This window comes from Pezoporus occidentalis, unplaced genomic scaffold (assembly GCF_034315485.1).
Source record: "Pezoporus occidentalis ecotype Australia unplaced genomic scaffold, CSIRO_AGI_Poc_V1 ctg69, whole genome shotgun sequence".
NCBI lineage: Eukaryota > Metazoa > Chordata > Aves > Psittaciformes > Psittacidae > Pezoporus > Pezoporus occidentalis.
The window spans coordinates 1,613,550-1,635,569 of NW_026916041.1; the positions used below are offsets into that span (position 1 = coordinate 1,613,550).

At 40.2% G+C, this 22,020-nt stretch overlaps 1 protein-coding gene across 1 annotated transcript; it reads left to right on the top strand.

Annotated features, from left to right (window-relative positions):
- The first annotated feature begins 819 nt into the window (after nucleotides 1-819).
- On the top strand, nucleotides 820-6,012 carry LOC134175550 (fatty acid-binding protein 5). Its single transcript, XM_062641632.1, has 4 exons — nucleotides 820-1,036; nucleotides 3,721-3,893; nucleotides 4,883-4,987; nucleotides 5,117-6,012. The coding sequence occupies exons 1-4, from the start codon at nucleotides 961-963 to the stop codon at nucleotides 5,165-5,167; spliced, it is 405 nt and encodes a 134-aa protein (XP_062497616.1). The 5' UTR covers nucleotides 820-960; the 3' UTR covers nucleotides 5,168-6,012.
- The last annotated feature ends 16,008 nt before the right edge of the window (nucleotides 6,013-22,020 follow it).

Sequence of the window (22,020 nt, forward strand, 5' to 3'; positions counted from 1 at the left end):
GATGTAGAAATCACAGCTTTTTCACAGAATATTCCAGTAAATCTCTCTGCTCACCCAACAGAATTTGGCAAAATATTGTCCCAGACCTCACAGGACTGGTAATGGTGTATATTTTATGATTTTATTTTATGTGCCAGTGTGCAGCAGTGGCAGCTGCCGTGTTTTCCCTTAAGAAGGAGCAATTAGGGTATTGAGGTTCAATATGGACTAAACTCAAAGTACCAAGGCTGCATCCAGGCTTTGATTTTTTTGTTTGTAAGCATTAGCTCTGCATTTTGACTGATTTTGTTTGCTACCTGATTGCTGTGTGTATGTAACAGGTCTGCTCCCAGGTCGAATTTCTGTAGTGATACACCAGTGGGATGTGGGGGCATGCTGGGCAGGCCTACAATCAAACCCACTGAACTGCTCTTGGATACTGATTCCTTACTGCTCTGCCACTGTGCCATATGATGCCCTACACTTGTTTGTTCCTGAATTAGCTATAAAAAGCATGATATGTAATAAACAGCATAATATAGGATTTAGTGCCCCAGACTTAAAACAATTCCCCGGAACCCAAGCCGCGGAGCACGGTCTGGAGCCCCTGGGTGCCAGAGCACAGCGCCGGGCTCTACAGCCGGCAAGTGCCTGTGGTGTTTGTGTTGGAAGAAGCACTAATGCCGCGACACCCCTCGGCGGGCGGCTGTGCCCATGTCCCCCAGCTCCCGGGCGCTGCGGCCGCCGGGCTGTGCGGGAGGCGGGCGCGAAGGAGGGAGGGAGGGAGGCAGCAGCGTGCCCGCTCTTGCCGCCGCCGGCGTAGGCGGGACTGGCCGGGCGGGGGCTCGGCGGGAGCCCCATTGGCTCTCCCCGGCGGCACATGTCGCTGGCCCCTCTATAAAGGCCGCCGCGATCCCACTGCACCGCGTCCGTCTGCTTCCGCGCCTCCGCAGGGACACCGCCAGTCTCCGCGCCGCCGCCATGGCCATCGATGCGTTTTTAGGCAAATGGTGCCTCGTCTCCAGCGAGGGCTTCGAGGAGTATATGAAGGAGCTGGGTAAGGAGCCGGCGGGAGGGAAAGATGCCGGCCCCGGCCGCCCTGCGGACCTGCCGAGGCTCTGTCCAAGGTCCGCAGCGAGCGCAGCCCCGGAGCTGGGCCCCACGGGCGGCAGGCGGCTGCGGGGGTTGATGCCGGGATGCGACACCCGCGGCTTCGCGCCCTCCCGGAACCGGGCAGGGAGCGCGGGCCGGAGCAGACCCTTCCTCCCTCTGCTCCCTAAAGATGTCGGCAGCCCTTTTTGCACCGTAATTGCCGGGAGGCAGGTGCCGGTGCCAAGCAAGCACATTGCCGCCGCCCCGTGCTGGGCCTTCCCGGCAGCCCCCTCCCGTCGGCAGCACCCTTTATCATCAACCCGGGCGACCACTCCGGTTTGCTCCTCCTTGCCGGTAATGCTTCTGTGCGGTGCGGCGGGGCCAGCCCTGTCTGGGGAGGTGAGGTGGGGGGGCGCGGACCAGCGCTGCTGCTGGGGCCGGGAGCGGCTCACCCCGCCCGTGTGGCCGCAGACAGACCTGCCGAGCAGGGCGGCTCTCCCGTGAAGTCACCTTTTCCTCACGGAAAAGCCAAACTGGATCAGCTGCCCACGAGTGATCGCCAGCTGGCTGCGCTGCCAGAGGCTGCCTGTATTCCTCCGTGGGCAGCACCCGTATCTCAGGGGTACTTCTGGCTTGTTACCCCACCTTCCAGGTTGTACTACGTTTTGTAATGCAAAGCCATGGAGTCGAGCAGACCTAACACGAGGAGCCTCCTCTGCAAGTTCTGGTGTGCCATTTCCCTGGGAGCATCCTGGCCAAGAGGTGACAGGCACCTTGTGCTGTCTGTAGCCCAGGAGTTACACAGACGGGATTCTTTTCCACAGTTTATGTGCTGAAAGCTAGGATATTTTCTCAAGACTGGTGACAGATGTGACCTTGAATTCCTTTGGAGGAAGGAGAGGAAGGAATTTAGATCTCTATGTAAAATATGAAAAGCATTGCTGCATTTACACTCTGTGGACAGTGATGGCTGTAGTGTTTTGTTGATAGGCCGGTCAATATGTGATAGCTGTGATGTGAGAAAGCCTTGTGGACTGAGCCATTTGAAGATTTCAGGGGAAATTCAAGAACTGGAAGCTCAGCTCAGTTCAGGCATGGATTAAGTGGCAACTTCAAAGCAGAAATTAAGGGCAGAGCACCTCCCATGTGCAGGCAGTGACTGAGTGTTGTTTGCTTGTTTTTGGATTGCAGTCTTAAAACAGTCACTTTACCTTTTTACAATTGCAATTTAGGCAATTAAATTTATTCCAAGCCCCACTTTAGGAGACGGACCTTTATTGGATTTCACCCTGGCTGGCCACTTAGGAAGCCCTCTGCCTTTGATCCTGGTGATTGATGCACCATAACTAAGATTCTGCAGATTGTGCTTAGTCTGTATAAAAGAACATTCAAGGACAAAGAAGTTTGAATTTCACTCCTTGCCATATGGAAGACATAGGTGTCTCATCTCAGTTTAGCTGGATCTCAAGCCGTAGCTGATCAGATAACTCACTGATTACTCTAGACTGGATGACAGTGAAGGGTGGCTGTGGGGGTCACTGTGATGATCATTTGCAATTTGGTCAGAAAAGCTGGACTTTGGAGGACTTGTTTAGCTCTGCAGGCTCAAGCTTAAGGCTCAGTCCTGGAGTCTGAGTTGAGTCTGGAGAAGCAGTGGCTGGCTCGGAAGTACTTTGTTATTTCTAACTGCCAAGGAAGCCGTAGTCTTTGCTTTGTGGACTCAGCCCGCACCCAAGTGTCCTGTACGCGCCAGGGAGTGCTGTGCTGTTACATGGCAGCACTTCTCAACTGCACCCCAGACACTCACCCAGTTGGTGGCACTTTCTGTTCCATTTGGTTGCTTATCGATTCTTGGTGCAGATCCTCACTTTCCAGTCTGATGGATTTATGTTTGTTGCCTGACTACCCTCTTACTTGTATATCCATCCTTCAGATCAAAAAACCCTCAAGCAAATCCCCCGAACAGTTCACGCAGGGGATGAGGCAGGGTGAATCATTTTGGCTTAGGAGTTTTAAGGGCTGTTGTCTCCAGATGATCAATTTTCAGTCATTCACATTTCTCTCATGGTCCTTTTGTGTGTGTAAGCACTATTTTGCACAATAGTGGTTTTCTAATTCGCAAGTTCATACTTTGGATACTGGATGTAGAAGAATAAATTTTATCAGATATTGCATGTTTGCAATTGCTGCAGAGCAATGGAAGAGTATTTCTTAGGTAAATTGAAATAAATATGCAGGTGGATTAATATGTCGATTGAAAAACATCTGTAGAATTTTCAAAGTGTTAAGAACTTGAATAATTTTTATTAGTTAAGCTTTTGTGTTTATTTAAGCTTTTGTGATTATTGTTTATTTCTGTTTGTAAAACTTCAGTGTTGAGGTCTGGGACATCTGTGAGTCCTCTAGAGGGCAAAATAGATTTAACTTCAGCTCTCTGAGGAAGCAAAGGACTAACACTACAAATAAGCTTTTTTCCTTCCTCAGCAGTGGATAATTTAAAACATCCTCTTTCTTTGTGGCTCTTGAGCTTTGATTCTTAGTTGTACTTAAGTGCCTAATTAAATGAGAATTAGGTATCTGAATTGCTCTGTGGCCCTCAGCCTTAGGGTTTAACTGACTTTGTGATACTCTGTGCCTCTCGCCTTGCAGGTGTGGGTATGGCCATGAGGAAAATGGGAAGCATGGCCAAACCAGATGTTTACATTATTAAGGATGGGGACACAATCACTGTAAAAACAGAAAGTACCTTCAAAACTTCACAGTTCAGCTTCAAGCTTGGTGAGAAATTCGAGGAAAACACATTAGATGGCAGGAAAACTCAGGTCAGTATACTAGACTTTCTATTGAGAACACCCAAAGAATTTGTGGTTTTACAGATGGCAATGCTATTTAGAAGTTAGTTTTGACATCCACACTAGCAGTGCTTCATTTGGTGAACAGCTGGCTCTGTATGTCCCATTGAAAGGAATTATTTTTTTTGTGTGTATATGTATACATCAAGCATCTCCCAAAGAGGGAAAATGCTGAAACCAATAATGTCTTGTGTATTTTGTTGCCTTCAATCTGTAGCAGAAGTATTGTGTAAGTAGAGCTCTAATTCCTGTTTCAGAGCTCTAAATTCCTGTTAAAGCCAAATGCCATTTCATCTGAAGCCTATGGAAAATAATCCCATTGAAGTTTAATCAGGGGCAATTCAGGCCTTGGGTTAACTTTTCAGCTTGGTCTCATATTTGCATTACAAGAGAGCCTGGCACGGTGTGCAGTGGGATAATAGACACACAAGGCACACATGTGAATCACAGCCCCTAATCTCCAGTTTTAGAAGGCAAAGAGCTTCTTCCTGCACCAGGTAGGGAGAATATTCATCCAAAAGGAGGTTAAATGCAAAGAAGCCCTCAAATTCATCTCTCTCATTTCCTTTTGTAAGTGCTCTCTGGGTACCACCCCCCTCCCTCCAACCACACACTGGCAATTCATCTGTTATAGCAAGATCAGATAAACCTTACACAAAAGCTGAAAGCACATATACAAAGAGACAGAGAACATAGTCTGCTCCTGTTAATTGGAATTGTGCATGCTGTCAAAAGGTCTGTCTGATGCAGGAATGTGTCAGAGCAGTGAGTGAACAAGGAGTGAGCTACTGTAAAAAGAGGATCAATAGAGACCATATCCTGGCTTTGTAGATATAAATCGCAAAGTTGCCATTGAGTGAGCTGGGGTGGGATTTCTTCCTTTGGAATAAGGTGTTGGAAAGCCTCAATCTCCTTCTAATGTCATGCAGAAGGTATTACTGTTTGTGTTCTTTTTTCAGACCCTTGTCAGCTTAAAAGATGATGGGTCAATGATTCAGGAGCAGGAATGGGATGGAAAGAAGACCATAATAACACGGAAATTAGTGGATGGACAGTTGGTGGTGGTGAGTTCAGTTCCAGTTTCTGATCCTGAAGTGTTCTAGCCAGTGGCCTAAAGGTGATTCTAAAAGACCTTTTTCTTTCTAGCTTCTGCTGAACCAAATTAATAAATCTATCATCTCTTTATCTTCTAGGAATGTGACATGAATGGTGTGAAGTGTGTTAGAGTCTACCAAAAAGCATGAGAACATCTTCATGTTTGTGAGAACTTGCTACAAACAACTCAGTTCAGTGGACAGAGCTCCTTTACACTCCATATTTTCCTTCTCCCTGTTTTCTAGTATTTCAGTGGACTGAGTACTGAGTGCAATCCTTTTTAAAAGCCGTGGTGTAACTATTATGTAACTATTCTGAACTAGCGAGGCTATTAAATAAAATTGTCAAATGTATGAAGTGGAAATGTTGTTACTATAGTGGAATTTTAAAGTGTGGGTTTGTCAAAACTCAGTTTGGTTTTAGGCTCTACAACAAACTGACTTCAGTTCAAGATAATGCTATATATGGCAACCAACAGTTAAAAGCAAGCTGTGTTTTGACCAGTAGCCTTAATTACTGAAGTAGTAAAATCTGAAACAGAAAAAAAAGCATTCAGAGTTTAAGCTGTAGAGTTGTTTCTAATTTCTATGTTAAAAAGTAAATAGAATTGGGTAGGTATAAATAAGAGAGATGAGCTTTGGCATATAAGCAGAGGAATGTACTTTCAGGGGTTAGTTTGTTTTTTCATGTTTCAAATCCACAAATTTCTTATCTGAAAAAATATATACTGCCAATGGACATGATAAACTTAAGCAAATACATACATGGTTTACTGAAAGGAAGCCTTATTTTGAGAAGACTGTTTGTTTTCCTAGCAAAATTCTTATTTCCACTCTAGTAACATTCTAAGAATTCTTAACTGAAATCTACTGAAATACTGCCTAAAACTTAAAGCCTCATTTTATTTTTATTCTATTTTTTTTAAAAACTGGCTCGAAACACCTAGCAATGGAGTTTATATGCTTTGAAGTGCCGTAATAAATAATCAGAAATATCAGTGTCTTGAGTATTACATTTATACTGGTTGGGAAACGGAGCCTATGAGGGTAGTATTCTGCCAAAGAGATGTCAGATCAGACACAATTAAAAAGGTTTAGGTGAATTTCTGTCACAGCAGACAGACGTGTCCTAAAAGTGAAACTATTTGGTGACAGGGATGGGGAGTTTTCTGTCAGATTCAGAAGACTGAGGAACCATGCAATTGCACACTTCCCAGTTCGCAGCATCAGTCATTGCAGAATCCATTGCTGCTTCAACCCTACTACTATTTTAGTTGCTCACTGCATGTATCATATTACTCAGCTTACCTAAATAGCAGAAAAGTCTGCTCTTTTATGTTCAGGGGAAATTATTTTCCCCATAATTCTGGACCATTTATCCTTTTCATAATTTCCTGACTATTTACGAATGATCCCCTTTACCTATGTCATCTGAAAGAATTTGTAGATGTATTTCTCGCTTTTCTTTTTTTCATGATCTGCATAAGAGTAAACATTTTTCCTGCTCCCCTAATGTCTCCTTTTCTGGTTGGCCAATGTTTGTATCACCTTCATTTATTATTCTTCCTGGCTTTAATATGAACCCTGAAGATCTATGCTGTATTCTTATACAGTACATTAGAAACAGATTTTTTCATTATTAGGGGAAGGAATCTCTCCAAAGAAACAGAAAACATACTGATCTGATAAGGAACCTGTTAGATTTATAATCAGAAATACACTAAATAGCAATCCGTGGTGTGGTAAGAAAATCCTGCCTCCCTTCCAAAAGAGTGGTCTATCACTTACCTCTGCTTGTTTACTTTTCTGATACTGGGTAGTGTTAATTGTTTATATTTCATTTGAATAGAAAAAGCTTCCAATGTCTTTTATAGGACATCTGTTTTTATTACAATGAGATCACTTCTTGTAAAACAAAAGGTAGAAGAGTATCTTTTTAGAGCAATTTCCTTTGGAAATGAAGCTTATAAATTCTGTGTTTGTGTGCGTGTGCTCTCTAATTTCAGCTGCATGTAAAGTAGAGGCTAGAGGTCCCAGAGATAATTGTTCTTCCACAAATGTCATGAAAATAAGTGGCCTGATGAAGGAGATAAATAGACCATTAAAGTGCCTTGATGATGGAAAGACTGCACATGGAAGTGACATTGTTTAACATTAAATGGAAGAAAAACATTATAAACCCTCTTGGCACACATAAGAAGTTATCTTATGATATAAGAAGCTGACCAATGGTAAAACACAGATCAACAGGAAACTGGAATTCTTTGGAGTTAATTCTTCAGAACTACTTAGGCTCACATATTTATTTGCTTTACTTTGATGTTAGCTTCAGCCTATGTTGCTGGTAACTTCAATGTATGTGTACTGTGATGCAGAACTGACATATATGCAACCTGTTAGATTAGACCGTACACTTAAAATGACAATTGTTTTGTTGTACTGCAAGCCAAGATTTATAATGCTCAAGACTCAAAAATATAGCTCATTTCCAAATTCCTTCTATCTGTTATTATGCAAGCCAAAATTTTTACTCTTCATGAAGTGTGTGTACACAGTGTTCTCATCAGTGTAAAATAACCAAATGCCCTGAGAATTATATAACTCTCTGTAGTTCACTATAACACATAAGATTGTGGAAAATCAGATTTTTGAGAACAACTGGAAAAGAAGAAATTATGCATTATCCAGCCAGGACTGTTTTATAGTGCTACAGAATTGTGAAATAAGGAGAGGAGCTTTGTTGTGACTTTTTAGTGCATGTTTTTGAAAATATTTTGGAGGGCTAAAAGTAACATGTTCAGCAAACTAAAACTGCAAGTAAAACTTGCTCGAAGAGAATTAGTTTCCATATCCACTCCAACACATGCTCATTTAAAGTTATGAGTACTGCACAATTTATATCTTATTATATCCCACTGTCCTCTCAAAGTGGTGTAGTTCTGCTGTTGCCATAGAAGGGGTTTTGTTTTCTGGGGGTTTTGGGAGGTGGGGATGTTTGAGGGGGTGGGAGGGTTTTTTTTGGTGGTGAAGGTTTTTTTCTGTAAAGGAATAGAAAATCAAGTTGTTTAGCAATTTAGATCTGATATTCCACCACATGAGGGAAAACTCTTGTCTGAGCTTTCCAAGAACAGTAATAAAAAGGCACTGTGCTTTGGGAAGAGTGTGCTGGCTCTATACAATGCTCAGGCTATCAAAGATTTTCCTGTTATGGTTTGTTTATATGATTTATTTCAAATTTGTTATCCTACTCTGCCTGCACTCTCTGTAGTTAATACTGACCTTTCCTCTTCCTCTCCCCCCCTTCATCACATGTGTGCTCTTCAGATCAAAGATTTTTAAAAAGCAAAGACAGTGATGGGAAATCTCTCATTTTCTGAGGTTATTGTCCCACTGTTAGCTGTCAGCTGTTCTATAAAAAGGCATCAATTATTTCTTCACATGTGGAGGTAAAGTACAGTTTTGCTCTGCCAGTGGCTACTTGGACAATATTACCTCAAACATCAAAAAAGAAGATGAATAATTGAATAGGTTGAAACCTAAAAATCCAGGATTGTTGATTCTAGGGAGTGTAAACAGTAAGCAACCTTTATCTACTTCTGTATAACAGTGTGTCCAATACTTTCTTTTGTTCATAAAGCAGTCCATTCAAGGTAACTCTTATTAAAGTCAGATGCTGAAAATAAGTGCCCTGTAAGTATTTTTTCAGGGCCCCCACAGAGCTTCCCTTGATCCCTGACCAGCAGCCCAGGGGCCTCACTTCAGCTCAGCCTGGGGTGTCAGTCCATGCCTGAGCTAGTTGTCGGAGAGTCAGTCTGCAGTTCAAATAACTGCAGATTTTACTAAAAAAAGGAAGCATTAAATTAATTTTTAAGGAATTGCCATAGGAAGGGCTGGTATTCTACTTAAAATTGTTTTATAATAATAAAAGCAGTAATGCAGGCCAGCTCCAATCAGACCTTTGATGGTGACTCCTTCCCTGTCTGAGAATGTGCAATGAATGGATTAGAAACCCTTTGCACTATTTTGATTATTTGTACTTGTAGGGGAAAAAAGCCCACACAGTGTGATAGTGGGTGGGAGCAAGTTAACATATATTAATTATTCTTTGATGCTACGTTTCAGTCCCATTGTTTAACCCTGGGAGGATTTAGCACTATTTTCACAGGTTTTGGACACAATCCAGCATCTGTGTAAACACATTTTTGTCCCATGGTTCTCCTCCCAGCTTTAGCTTTTCGGTCCTTGTACATCAAATTAAGTTTTTGTGGACACTTCCTAGAATGGTTTTACTTCATGCTATTATCTCAGAGGAAAGAGAATTAGAGATCCCATTCCCAAGAGTGAATTTGTCTTCCTTTCCACCAAAAATGTTTTCAAAGTCTACTCCCTCTACCAGATGGTCTTAATTACATTCTGGAGATATTTAGAGGTGAAGTCCATTATAGTTGCAGAAGAAATGTAAGGTTTCAGTGATAAGTGCATTCTAGAATCAGTTTCAGATAATGTCCTGCAAAAATCTATTGAATCCCAAATATTATTGTTGAGACTACAATAAATAACACTTTTGTCATTAATCACAGATGTACACTCTGCAAGTGTCATCAGAAGGCAAATACCCCACTCTGAGGACCATACATACCACTGGTTCCACTGGGAATTCTTGCTTGAAAGCATGAGTGTACCTTCAGAAAAGGTATCAGCTAAGTGTGCAGCTCAGCTCACTGTGCAGTGCAAGTGTCCAATAGAAAATCAAGGGACTGAGTGCAGTTTTCAGGCTGGGCTGGTGCTGCATCGCTGCCACACACCCCAGGGGCATTCTTGCTCTGTGACTTGATGTCTTTTGGGGCCGTGCAGTATAGTCCTGTGTGGTGAACAGCAAATTGGAAATCAGAAAGAACAAGGTAGCCTGCAACTCTTAATCTCAACAGCAACCTTGAACTGAAAACAGAGTCCGTGACAGGGAAGTTCTGGAAAATCTTGAAGTACAAGGGCTCTTTGGGTACATGGAAAATTGAGCTGAAGGCAGCTCAGGCTGACTTCTCGCTCTAGAAATTATGGCCAGGCCTTGTTATGGCTTTGCGGTTTAATTCTATAAGTAGCCATAGCTCTAATTCATGTAGACAGTGACTGACTTGGGACTGCCTGGATATTTGTGGGTAAAAGCACAGTTTGTGTGAGATGTCGTCCAGACGTCTACTGGAATTTCCCCTTTTTCCAGCTGGTAATGCTTTTTGTCAATTGTGTCTTTGTTTCACTGTGATCAACTATTTTCTTAAAGATAAAATGCAATTTTTTGCTCCATTTAGTAAGATTTCTCTGTTTGCTACTGTATTCACAGATTTAAATTTTGAGGGACACTTGGCACTTCTCCATAATTTTTTCTATAGATTTTACTAGAGAACTGCTGCTTTGAGGCTGAAGCATACTGAGCTTGAGTTCTGGGCTAGATTCTTGCTAAGATCAAGAGCTAACCATGTTTACTATGGAGGCACTGATGACATTTTATGAAGTGACAGCCTTGCATTACTTCAGTAAGATTGGATTAGGTTTTAGTAACTGAAAGCTAATATTAGAGCTCAAGAATGAATGATTAATTTTAAGACATGCTACTGACTCTTTAAAATGAGATTAGAACATTTTCCTCCTTGATGTTTCTAATACTTATGATGATAAGAGTTCACTGGGAACACAATATGAGCAGCAAGTAAAGTTTGATAGATTCATATATTCACTTACTTATTCTGAAAGGTTGATGAGGCTAATACAAACAGAAAGAAGAGATCACTGTTGCTGATATGGTTTTATTATGATCTCACTGTTTTATTCTTGGAATAAAACCTAAGAGTAATGTGTGGAATTCAGTGGGCAATGAAATATATTGTATTGTCTTGGTGTTGTTCTTATTTACTTATACTATCATAGCAAAAACATTTCTCTAACATGGTTTATTTGCCTCAAATAGCAACAACAGATTTTAGTAGGAAAAATAATCAGTTGTATCTTACAATAACATTTCACTGTTAACTTTAGTAATGTTATGACATAAAATGAAAGAAAATAGCATTTAGGATCCAATGTTTGTTGCTTTTTTTTTTTTTTTTTTTAGTTTAATGCTTACTGGGACATCTTTTGAAGAAAACACCAATAAAACATGTTGTACAATATTGTCAGTCATGCCTATACAGTTATTTCATATTGCCAAAAAGGAGTCTGTAATTAATTTTTGATTACCATGCACAATAGGGTGCTGTCCTTGCAAGTCTTTAAATTAATTTAACGTAGTAAAATGCTAGCTACTTAGTAAGCAGAGCAACTTTCTTTACATATGATGTTGCATATAGTTACATCAGAGAGAAAAAGGAAAATCTGATGCTATTTTACTACTGCAAGTCCAGTGGATCCAACACAAATACGGAAAAGCCAGATTAATTTTTTAATAGTTCTCACATTACCAGAAACATTATGAATTATTTTATATGAGATAATGCTCAGGACTTCACCTGTTCCTTTTGAAAGACGCTTTGGATGTAATTTCATGTAATTTTGGATGAAATAAATTTGAGAAGAATAGGTTACATGAAAGAAAGCATGATGTTACGCTTTATGATTTTTAAGACAATTGCTTTTAATGCCTAAGCCAGGAAGAACCACTGCAGGTTTTCTTATGTGTTTTGCATTTAACAGGTGCATTTCATGGGCACACTTCCTGAAGGGCAGTGTATCATAACTTTTATTTTTAAGACTTTGCCTTTCTACCAAATAAAACTTGTACCCCTTGAGAGTTCTGATATACCTTAGAAGTTATTGTCTCATCTAATGACCAGTGTCTGATTTGGCCAACCTAACAGTTGGCTGAAGTAGAGCAGGAAGGATGTTTTGCAGGTTGTTTAACTCCTTCTATCCCCAAGCCGAATCAATGATGTCTGTGTTGTTCCTGAGACATAGCAGTCAAGCTGTTATTAAAATATTTCATTAATGGATATTCCACCTTCCTCCTTAGCAGTATTTTTCAAATATTGAAGAAAAATGATAGGTCCCATTCTTTGTTGCAAAGTTTGTCCCTGCCCTCTATCTCATAAGTTGATGTGGGTGCTGAAATCCCAATTAAGGTCTTTTTCTTCTTATCGTTCTTCACAAATGGACAATTGCTTTCTTGGCAACTTCGTTTCTTAAGAGTATTTCACTCCCTGGCTTTGCTTCCACTTTTCCTACAGGTTCTGTGTATGCATGCAAGATAGTTCCTTCTGGTGTTCTGCTATCTGCATTATTAACAATGAGCAGGGACTGATAAGGTCTTACTATCAACTGATTGTTTCTCCAGGTTCTGTTTACTCTGGTTTTATACAAGGCAGGGTCTAGTCGGACTTGGGATATATCACGACAGCACGCTGAGGCTGCCCTGGTCACTGGTGGTGCCGTGCCCTGCCAAGTAACTCTGCTTCTCTGCTGACCCAACAGGTCATAATTTCTTGGCTTCCCTGCAAGTCTGAGGGTTCACATGGGAAAATGGAAGTATGGTACCAAGTGGAATGAATCAATCCAGTTTCCATTTTTAACTGAAGTTATGCTGCTTAGGGTTGAGATGAAAAAATAGATTATTATTTAGCAAATCATGATTAGTTTTACTCTCACCATCTGATGTATTACTTTTCCCATATAAGAATAATTTACTTCTGTCTCTGACAGCATACAGCTTACATCTTGGTTACTAGGTGCTTTCTTCCTGCCATTCTAGTAGCAGCACTCTCACAAAATACATGTATTTCTCTTATAATGATCTACAAAGGGACACCTAACAATGGTTTGTAGACAGGCAACTATAACTAAGCAGTCCAAGCAGAATGACCACTTGCAAAGTTTGAGAGCAGCTTTGGAAGTGACATAGGATCTGTTGTTCACATACTTTTTTTTAGACACTTAAATCATACAGTTACTGTGATTTGAGCTTTATGCCTTCATTGGACAAATGTAGCAATATCATCTGACAGGAGTTATAACAACTGTGGCACCCTGTGGGGTCAGACTCATCTCACCTAACCTAACAGGAAGCACCCAGCTGAGGTGCTTGGTTCTTGCCAGGGCAGTGAAGAAGGGCAGACTTGACCTAAAAATGCCAGGTAGCAGTTTGAGGAGTAAACTCCCAAGCCCACTGCAAACATACTTTGTTGTCTTCAAGAGACATACAGTGGTGCATTAGAAGCCATGAGACAGTAGGACGTATGCAGCACACCCATCACCTAACAAATCTCACAGGAGCTGTGTGAATCACACCACGTACTCCAATTCGTGAGTCACACTAAGTATATACAAGACATGCATGTGTATATGGCTGTAACTGCTTGCTTACAAGCTGCATTTTAATCGATCTGTTCTCTACCTGTGCAAAATTGTGTAGTTATGAAGTTGTTTTTGTTTTGGTCTTCAGATGAGTATTTTGTGTTAACAGACAACTGCACAGAAAAAGGCACTGATTAATTGTGAATACCTGTCTCTGAGGGAGCTTTGCATTACTTTCCATTCCATTGTTTTGATTTCTTTTAGAGACTCCCATTGGAAGTTGTTATTGCTACCACCAAAAGCAGTTTTCACACTTTGGTCACTAGTTTGGGTAGCTGCTGAAGACTTATGCCCTACAACAGCAAACAAGTTGTGCCTTTCTAGGTTCAGGCTCCTAGTCATCCAGCACAGTTTATTCTGCCTAGTCACTGCATCTGACCACAACTCCCAGTCGTTATGCATCAGGCGGGTGTCTGTTCTTGATCTTGTCCTTTTCTTTTCTTTTCTTTTCTTTTCTTTTCTTTTGTTTTCTTTTGTTTTCTTTTGTTTTCTTTTGTTTTGTTTTCTTTTTTCTTTTCTTTTCTTTTCTTTTCCTTTTCTTCTCTTTTCTTTTCTTTTCTTTTCTCTTTTCTTTTCTCTTTTCTTTTCTTTTTCTTTTCTTTTCTTTTCTTTTCTCTTTTTTCTTTTCTTTTCTTTTCTTTTCTTTTTTCTTTTCCTTTTTCTTCTCTTTTCTCTTCTCTTTTTTCTTTTCTCTTTTATTTTCTTTTTTCTTTTCTCTTTTCTCTTCTCTTTTCTCTTCTCTCTTCTCTTTTCCTCTTTTCTTTTCTTTTCTTTTCTTTTCTTTTCTTTTCTTTTCTTTTCTTTTCTTTTCTTTTCTTTTCTTTTCTTTTCTTTTCTTTTCTTTTCTTTTCTTTTCTTTTCTTTTCTTTTCTTTTTTCTTTTTTTTTTCTTTTCTCTTTTCTTTCCTTTCCTTTCCTTTCCTTTCCTTTTGTTTCTTTTCTTTTTTCTTTTCTTCTTTATTTTCTTTTTATGATGTGGAATTGCCTGAATCTATAGTCTTGCTTCATCGCAGGTGTGCCTTTAAGTTGTTCTTTGATGCCAGATTGATGCCATCACCCACAGATCCTGTGCTCACCTCCTGTTTCACACAGAGGATTTGAGAAGTTGCCTGACTACCTTACCCAGACATCTGTGATCACCCCACCTCAGAAGTGTTTCATATAGCTGAACTTTTCCATTGCTTTTGTGATGGGTTACAAAGGGTGGTTGCCTCAGACAGGTGTGCCACATCCCTAGGGAAAGAATTTGCTGAGCTGTGTGTTTTCTCAGGTTATTGTAGAAACTATCTTCCAGTAAGTGATATTGAATCCCTTCTTCCTTTCCCCAATCCACCCCGTACTTCCTCTTCCTCTAATATATTTGCATTTTTCTGCCAGAACCACTAGGTGTCAGAAGTACTCACATCTAAACTGTAAAATCCTCTAAAATATTATCCCAGAGATCCTGATATTTTCCCTATTCTTATCGAGGGGGCCAAGAGCTGGGGCATAGACTTGCTGTAACTGTGGGACCTGATGGATGTAATAAAAAAATCAGATTCATCAAGCTGTGCTTACAGAGCAGGTCCATTGTGTTTCCATGGCAGACAGTTTAGCACATGAGGGAGTTATGTCTGTCATCAAACGGCTTTAATTCAGCCAGCCATAGAAAGCTAATAAATTGGATGTGTTCTGAAAGATCAACAGACTGTATCTAATACAAGGAAATACACTGGTGAAACAGCGTGTGTAGAAGTAGAATGCAGAAAGAGCTCCACCCTGGAGAGGGCTTATGGTTGAAAAACAGAACAATCCTCCGCTTAAATTTAGATGATTTTTGAACTAAAACTGAGTAATCCGTGCCATTAATGAGACACACCTTCCTCTTCTTCCCACTCTTGTTCCAATATGTCTGTTTACAAACTAATCAATCATCCTTGCCTAGTGGCATGAGTTTTACAGTAGCTGGGAGGGTACATTCTCAGCTTCCCAGTGGGACCCACAATACATCAGTAGTTGACTCTGTAGGACCCTGAGACACCAATCTTTTCTGAAGAAGATATTTCAGTTTTTCAAATGTTACAAAATGTTGGTTTTAGATTTTTTCCTTAAGCCTGCAAACCCACATTTAATTTATTTCCTTTTAAATTGTCTGTTGGCAGATATTTCCATTTCCAAGTGTACTTTTCTTCTAAAAAGCCTCCAACCCTCAAGTACTTCACCACCATGCAGGACCTACGCATACACTACCTGTCGTTTTGCTGCTCTTTGAGACATGGCTCAGTACATTATCATACTGTGCACTGAATAAGCAGCACAAGAGAACATTTTCTATCTAAAAGGAGGGAAACCCGAATTCTCCCATCTGGTGCCTCAATTCAGCTGAGTCCCAGGGAAGCTACAGGCCTTTGCAGCTTCCTACTGACATCTGATTACATCAGGTAGGTCTTCAGCTGGAGCAAGGTGCAAGAGAGGAAGGACATGACCACAGGTGATGGGAACTACATGGCAAAAGGAGTATGTATGAATATTAGAGTCAGTCCTGCTGCTGATATTATAAACTGCAAAATCAGCCAATATCTTCCAGCAGGTGTCTGAAGGCGGAAAGACCTGGCTTCCCTGTGTTTCCTCCCTCCCCAAGTTCCTGTAAGACCCTTCCCACCCATTTCAAAAATTCTTTGTGAACTGTGTGCCAATGGCTCTGTGTCCTGGTATCTGCCACATCACTAACTTCAATTCTTTCAGCATTTTAATTGGTTTGAGAGCATGAAGAGAGATGTGCGGGAGACAGGCTTGATGAAATGTTTTAATGCTTCCATGGGTCTGTTCTGAGCATACTCAGAAATGTATCTTTCCTTTTTTTTTCCATGTTTTAAAAACGTTTTCCTCAAAATCAGCAGAGTTTTATACACAGACATCTAAAATATTACATGCAGTTAGGGGCTTGGTCAAATATGGTATTACTGTATGACATTCAAACAGACAGTGTTATGAATCTGGAATGGCTGATTACATTGTCAATTTAAGCTGGCAAGATGAGAGCATAATGGTTTTGGACTATACCAGATGGTGGATTTAGGCACTGAAGAATATACTGTACTGATCCTGCAATAGAATACATCACCCTGAAAGAAGCAGAGACCATTCACTCCTTTTCTAAAATAGTATTTCGAAGATGGACTTCAACATGTAGCTGTGAGTTATTACTTAATAAAACTGCATAATGCTTATTAGTAATGCCATACAGTGCACTATCAGTCAAATTAATCATTCATGCAAGACCACTAATTTGGTCCTAAATGCACTATTTAGAATGAATGCTGAATGTTACTGTTATTATGTAGCCACCTGCTGCACATTTATGACATTATATTTGGTGTATTGCTGCAGTAATCTAAACTGTGCTTAAAGGTAAAGTTCAATTCCACATAATGTTTTGTTAACAACCTCCATGTAAACAAATACAATCAATTATGGCCAGAGGTAATTACAGTACTGAATCATTTTCTTACAACACTTAAAAAAAATACCAGATTGATTCAGAAAGATTTTAGACTTGAATTTAAATGAAGGTGTGTCCCGAACCGTAATAGGTGCAATTACAAAGATAAGACTAAGGAGGTGCCAGCTTTCTTCTGGTTTTATATACATTTTCAGAGTCACTTTGTAACAAGGAAAGCTTTTTGTAGGCCAGCTGTCTGTGCAGAACAGGCATTTCCCAGGTAGAAATCTCTCATTTCCTCCTTCCCTCCTCCTCTCCTTCTTTTGCTTTATGGGAACTGGCATTTTTAGGGATGTTTCCTTTATTTACCAACCAGAAACAATAACCAGGGATTAAAAAAAAAAGTTACATTTTGTTACCACTGGGGTGTGCCACTTAAAAGGATTATGTTTTCTGCCCAGTAATTCATTCTTCTATGGCTTCGTGCTGGACCAGTGCCCTTTCCATTCATCTAGCACTTTTTATATATGAAAATAAAGCCACTTGGCAAAACACTCAGATCAGGCATCACTCTCTTCTTCACTCAGAGAGAGAGGAAGAATGAAGAGGTGCTGTTTCTTGGCCAGTGCCACAAAAACGCAGCAGTCAAACAGTCCATGTCCCTACCAGCAACATTCTTTGCACCCGAAGTCTGCCATTTGGTTAGTCCTCTCCTTTTAACTAAATAGTTAGGCTCATTGTCTTGTCAGCAGGAAATGTCTGACAGAGACAAGTTCATCCTACCTCCCTTGCACACCTATTTTACAAGAGGATATTCCCCTAAGAACATACGTCTCTCTTTCCACACTGGTGAGCTTACCCTTCTCAACAGGCCTATCTGAGACACCCAAGTTGTAGAAGATGACATTTAAAAGTGAGTTGAATCCCACAGCTTGTGCACTTTGCAACCCCCAGAGCATGTTTAGCCTAAATAAGAGAAGGTTTATGGAGCACTTAAGTGCAGCCTTGCAATACTTGCAAGGAGTTTACTAAGAAAAGGGAGCCAGGTTCAGTACTAACCTGCATGGTGGGATAGTGAGATGCAGTGGTCATAAGCTGAAATAGAGGCATAAAGCTGAAATAGCTGCTGGGTATAAACATGTTTTTCCCCTGAAGACAGCCATGCAGTGTTAAGAGATTGCCTAGAGAGCTGAGGGATCTCTGAGCCTGGAGATTTTGATGGAAAGACACAGCAAAACCCTGAACCACCTGGTCTGAACACAGAGCTACCTCTGCTTTGAGCAGGGCATTGTATGGTAACCTCCTAAAGTCTCTTCAGGCCTGAATGATTCAGTGTTGTCTTTCACGCTGAAATATCACACATGGGATATTATACCTATACATCAGAGGTAGTCTGTGAAGATCATGTGGAGATAAACATTAGTGCTGGGTTAGACAAGGTTAACACAGAGGATTTTATCAGATGTTAATAATGAATCAGAGTCAAATTTAGGTTCAGCTGGGACCTCCAGTAACTTGAGTTTTCAGAAGCATATCTGTTCTTATAAGAACTTATCACAGCACAGTTGTGCTGGCTTTTGCTTTGGTGTGTGTGGAAAATATAAGAACTAAAATCTATTTTGGAATATGAGTGAGAGTGAAAGAAAATTTCACAGAAAAAAATGGTATGCACAGGTATATGGAAACTTAGATAAAAGAGGCTCACAAAGAATAGTTGATTGATGAATTGATAGATTAACTAAAACAACTACAATTTATTAGATTGAAAATGTAATATTCCTCTGAAAACAGTTGTTAAATTGGAGAGTCTTTAAAGATTTGATTTGAAAAACTAAATCAATATCTGCAAAGAAGAATGAAAATTAACTTATATTGTAGGTGAAAAACTAAAAGATGTTTTAGTAACAGGCCAAACAGGGAAATGTCAGACAGGCAAATCCTTGAACCTGCTGGAAATAGGGGATGAAAACTGGTATAAAGGGAATCTAAATGATAGGTCATTTAAATTGTGTACAGTCTGAGAAATATTTAGTCTGTGCCCTCAATTCTGCAGAGAGCACTCTTGGCTTTTGCCTTAGGGAATGCTACAGTGTAAAGTTTGTGCACAGATTTCCCACTGGCTCTTAGAGCAGAATCATACACTGGAAAAGAGCCAAGTTAATGTTAGATATTGATTTCTCAATGCATTGCCAGTGTGTTTCTTATTGCAAGTAAGTTGCACAAAAATAAAGTATTACTATAAACAGAACAACTCAGTGCACAACAGCAGTATTACATTCCATACCCAATGATGCTGATGTTTTCGACTGATTACATCAACAAGCACAGGGTATTAGACTACACATTTCTGTCCACGTATTTTTCATATCTACTGAATAACAGACAAAAAGCATGATCATGCTAGATTTTTCAACACATTTTTATTCTTCTCCCTCTCCTACTTCAAAATCAGTCATATCTCAGCTAGCTTTGTATCTGGTTGAAGACTGAGATGATATCTTCATAAATCTTGACGTGAGGAGGCTTGATCCCTTTCAGTCTACAAATATGGGAAACATCCATGCTGGAACATCTTTACTATAATAGCAATCTCAGAATTAGTCAGAGGACTATGCCACATGACTTTGACATGACTGAATTATTATTAATATCTTAACAGTCAAAAGAGAAAGTACTTTTAACTATTGAATGTGACCAAATTATATCCATTTGTTGAGCAATAAATAACAAAGAATGCTATTGGAGTGGTTAATGAGCAAGACTACGAGACACTGACACTAATCTTCCTTATTGCTTTGAGCAAGTACAATTACTTATGCATAGATCTTCAAAGCTGTGTGCTTATGTGTCTTTTAAGATCTGACTGTAGCCTCTGTGCTTTTTTTTCTCATCTGAAACATATGACAGTACTTCTCTACCTCACAGGCATTTATTGGAATATTCAACACACAAAAATAATGGGGTCATAGAAATAGTTAGGCGAAGAGGCTATGAGAAGGGGAGAAATTCACTAATATATTTTAAAACTATGGTAAACACTTCCTCTCACTAATTGGGATTAAAATTATGCAAAAATTCCCACACCTTCATAAGCCCCACCTTAAATTATACTCTTGCCCCCACACTAACTAAAATATTAATGGGGCACATGCAGACACAGATAAGGTGTGCTTTTGTGTCCTAGGATTCAGATCATGAAAAACAAGGAAGTTTAATCTTTACAGCTCTTCCTTTCAACTTCCCTGGAAGTTTCCATCACTCAGCACTACCTCACAAGTGCTGCTGACACAACACCCTCAGGTTCTTTTGAGTTCCCAAGCTGTTCTGAAAGTGCCCAACACAAAAAGGATCTTGACTTCACTGTTTTCCCTTTCAGTCTTGACCAGGCTGCTGCCACGGTTAACATCTCAGAGGAAATGATCCCTCATGTACAAAAATAATCAAAACTTAACAGATGTATTATAGTTCTTACAAACTTAGAAACACTTTCATTTAATGGAATAAATGGAATACATGGAATAACTTAACTTGTATTTAGTAATTATTTCACTCTCTTTTGAAGGCTTTGTGATGTTTGCAAGATACTGGAAGTTCCTCCTCCAGACTTTAACCACTGTCAGCAGCTCCTGTGATACCACATCCCTCTGTTTTCAGGTCAGGTCAGTGACTGAAGCTAATTGCTCTCCTCCTGCATGGGAGGGACCATATTGACTTGTTGATGTTCCATTTTCCTATTTTGAAATCAAAAGGCCTCTGCAATCCATGGAATGGATAGGCAAGCTACAGAAGTATGATGTGCAACAGTATGTGTCATCAGAAGTCCACGACACACTGATGGTATAGCACCAACTTCATTAAATACAGTGTTCTTAGTTTAGTTGCAAAACAATTGCAACTCAAGTGAGAAACGAGCATATGCTAAATGTCCAAGGCATTTATACACACTTGATAGATTCATACAAGCATTGGATGCACTTCTGGAGGTATTTTTTTCCAATCTCCTGCTTGAAACAGGACTACCACTAGTACAGTGTCAAGTCAGTCATAGCTTTGTTTTAGACATGTCTTAAGGAGTCCAAGGTGGTGACTCTGCATACATCCAGATTTGATTTGTTGTTATTCTAGGCAGCAGAATATGTAGAAGAAATGTCTTAATTTGCATTGGCTTGGAAAGGGCCAAACAAAGCAACAGCTTCTCACTCTTTCCTCCAGAGAACAGTTAACTGGGAGAGAGCTGGAGGTTTTTAGTTGTGGTGGAAGTGGTATGTCATGAGAGCTTATCAAATACAGTCTACCCAATGCTTTTCTAGGCATCATAAAACTAGCATTTTGTAGTCAGGATCTGTACTAGAGGCAGCTGTTTCCAGGTAACCTGCACATCTCTCTGGTAAATTCTGGTAAAGGCACTTTTTTTCCATTGGAGAACACTGTAAGTTTATGCTTATCACCATCCTCAAAGCTGCATTAATCACCATTAAGTGGGCTCAGAAGGAAACAGCTTGCTATTATCATCCAGGCAGCCCGCTAGGAACTGCATGGTTCCCCGTTTCTGAGAATGTGCACTTTTGAATGAATGTACAAGCAGTGCTGGCTTCTAATATGCCATGGTGGAGGAGGCTGAATTACTGAATTGTATGTTCCTCTGTGAAGGAAAAATGTCATTCACAATGTAGGTGTGTCACGTGTAAAACTTTATGTAGGTTTCTTCAAAGTCTGGTTTTTGCCTTGCTGAATGCTGCTCTTGTTCCTAATAACTTTCATCTTCCTTCACACAAATTCCACAAAATGCGGGCAGGAGAGATTCCTTGCAGCTCATTTCTTAACACATTACCTTCCATATCAAAGAGAAATCTTAGCTCAAAGGTGCCATGGAAAAATGATACACTGGCAGCAGTGGATCCTCTGTCTACAGAGAGCAGGTAAAACTGTTTGTATTCCCAGCCACTTCCAGCCACTGCCATTTGACTGTAAGCTGCACAGGCAACTTCTAAAATTTGCTCTCCATACCTGAAGCCTTCAGGTTTTTGCTGATTTTCTGAATCAGTACCAAATGTAGTGGTGAATTTTTGCCATCTCATTCCTGATATAAAAGAGGAGCAGAACTAAAAATGTCATCTTAGGGACAAGAAAAGAGCTGCTGTGTTATACCAATAACCTTTCCCCACAACTGGCTTGTGATTGATTTGTACCACTAAGTCAAGGCTGTAAGACTAGAGGCAATTTCTAGTCCTTTGGCTCAGCTTATC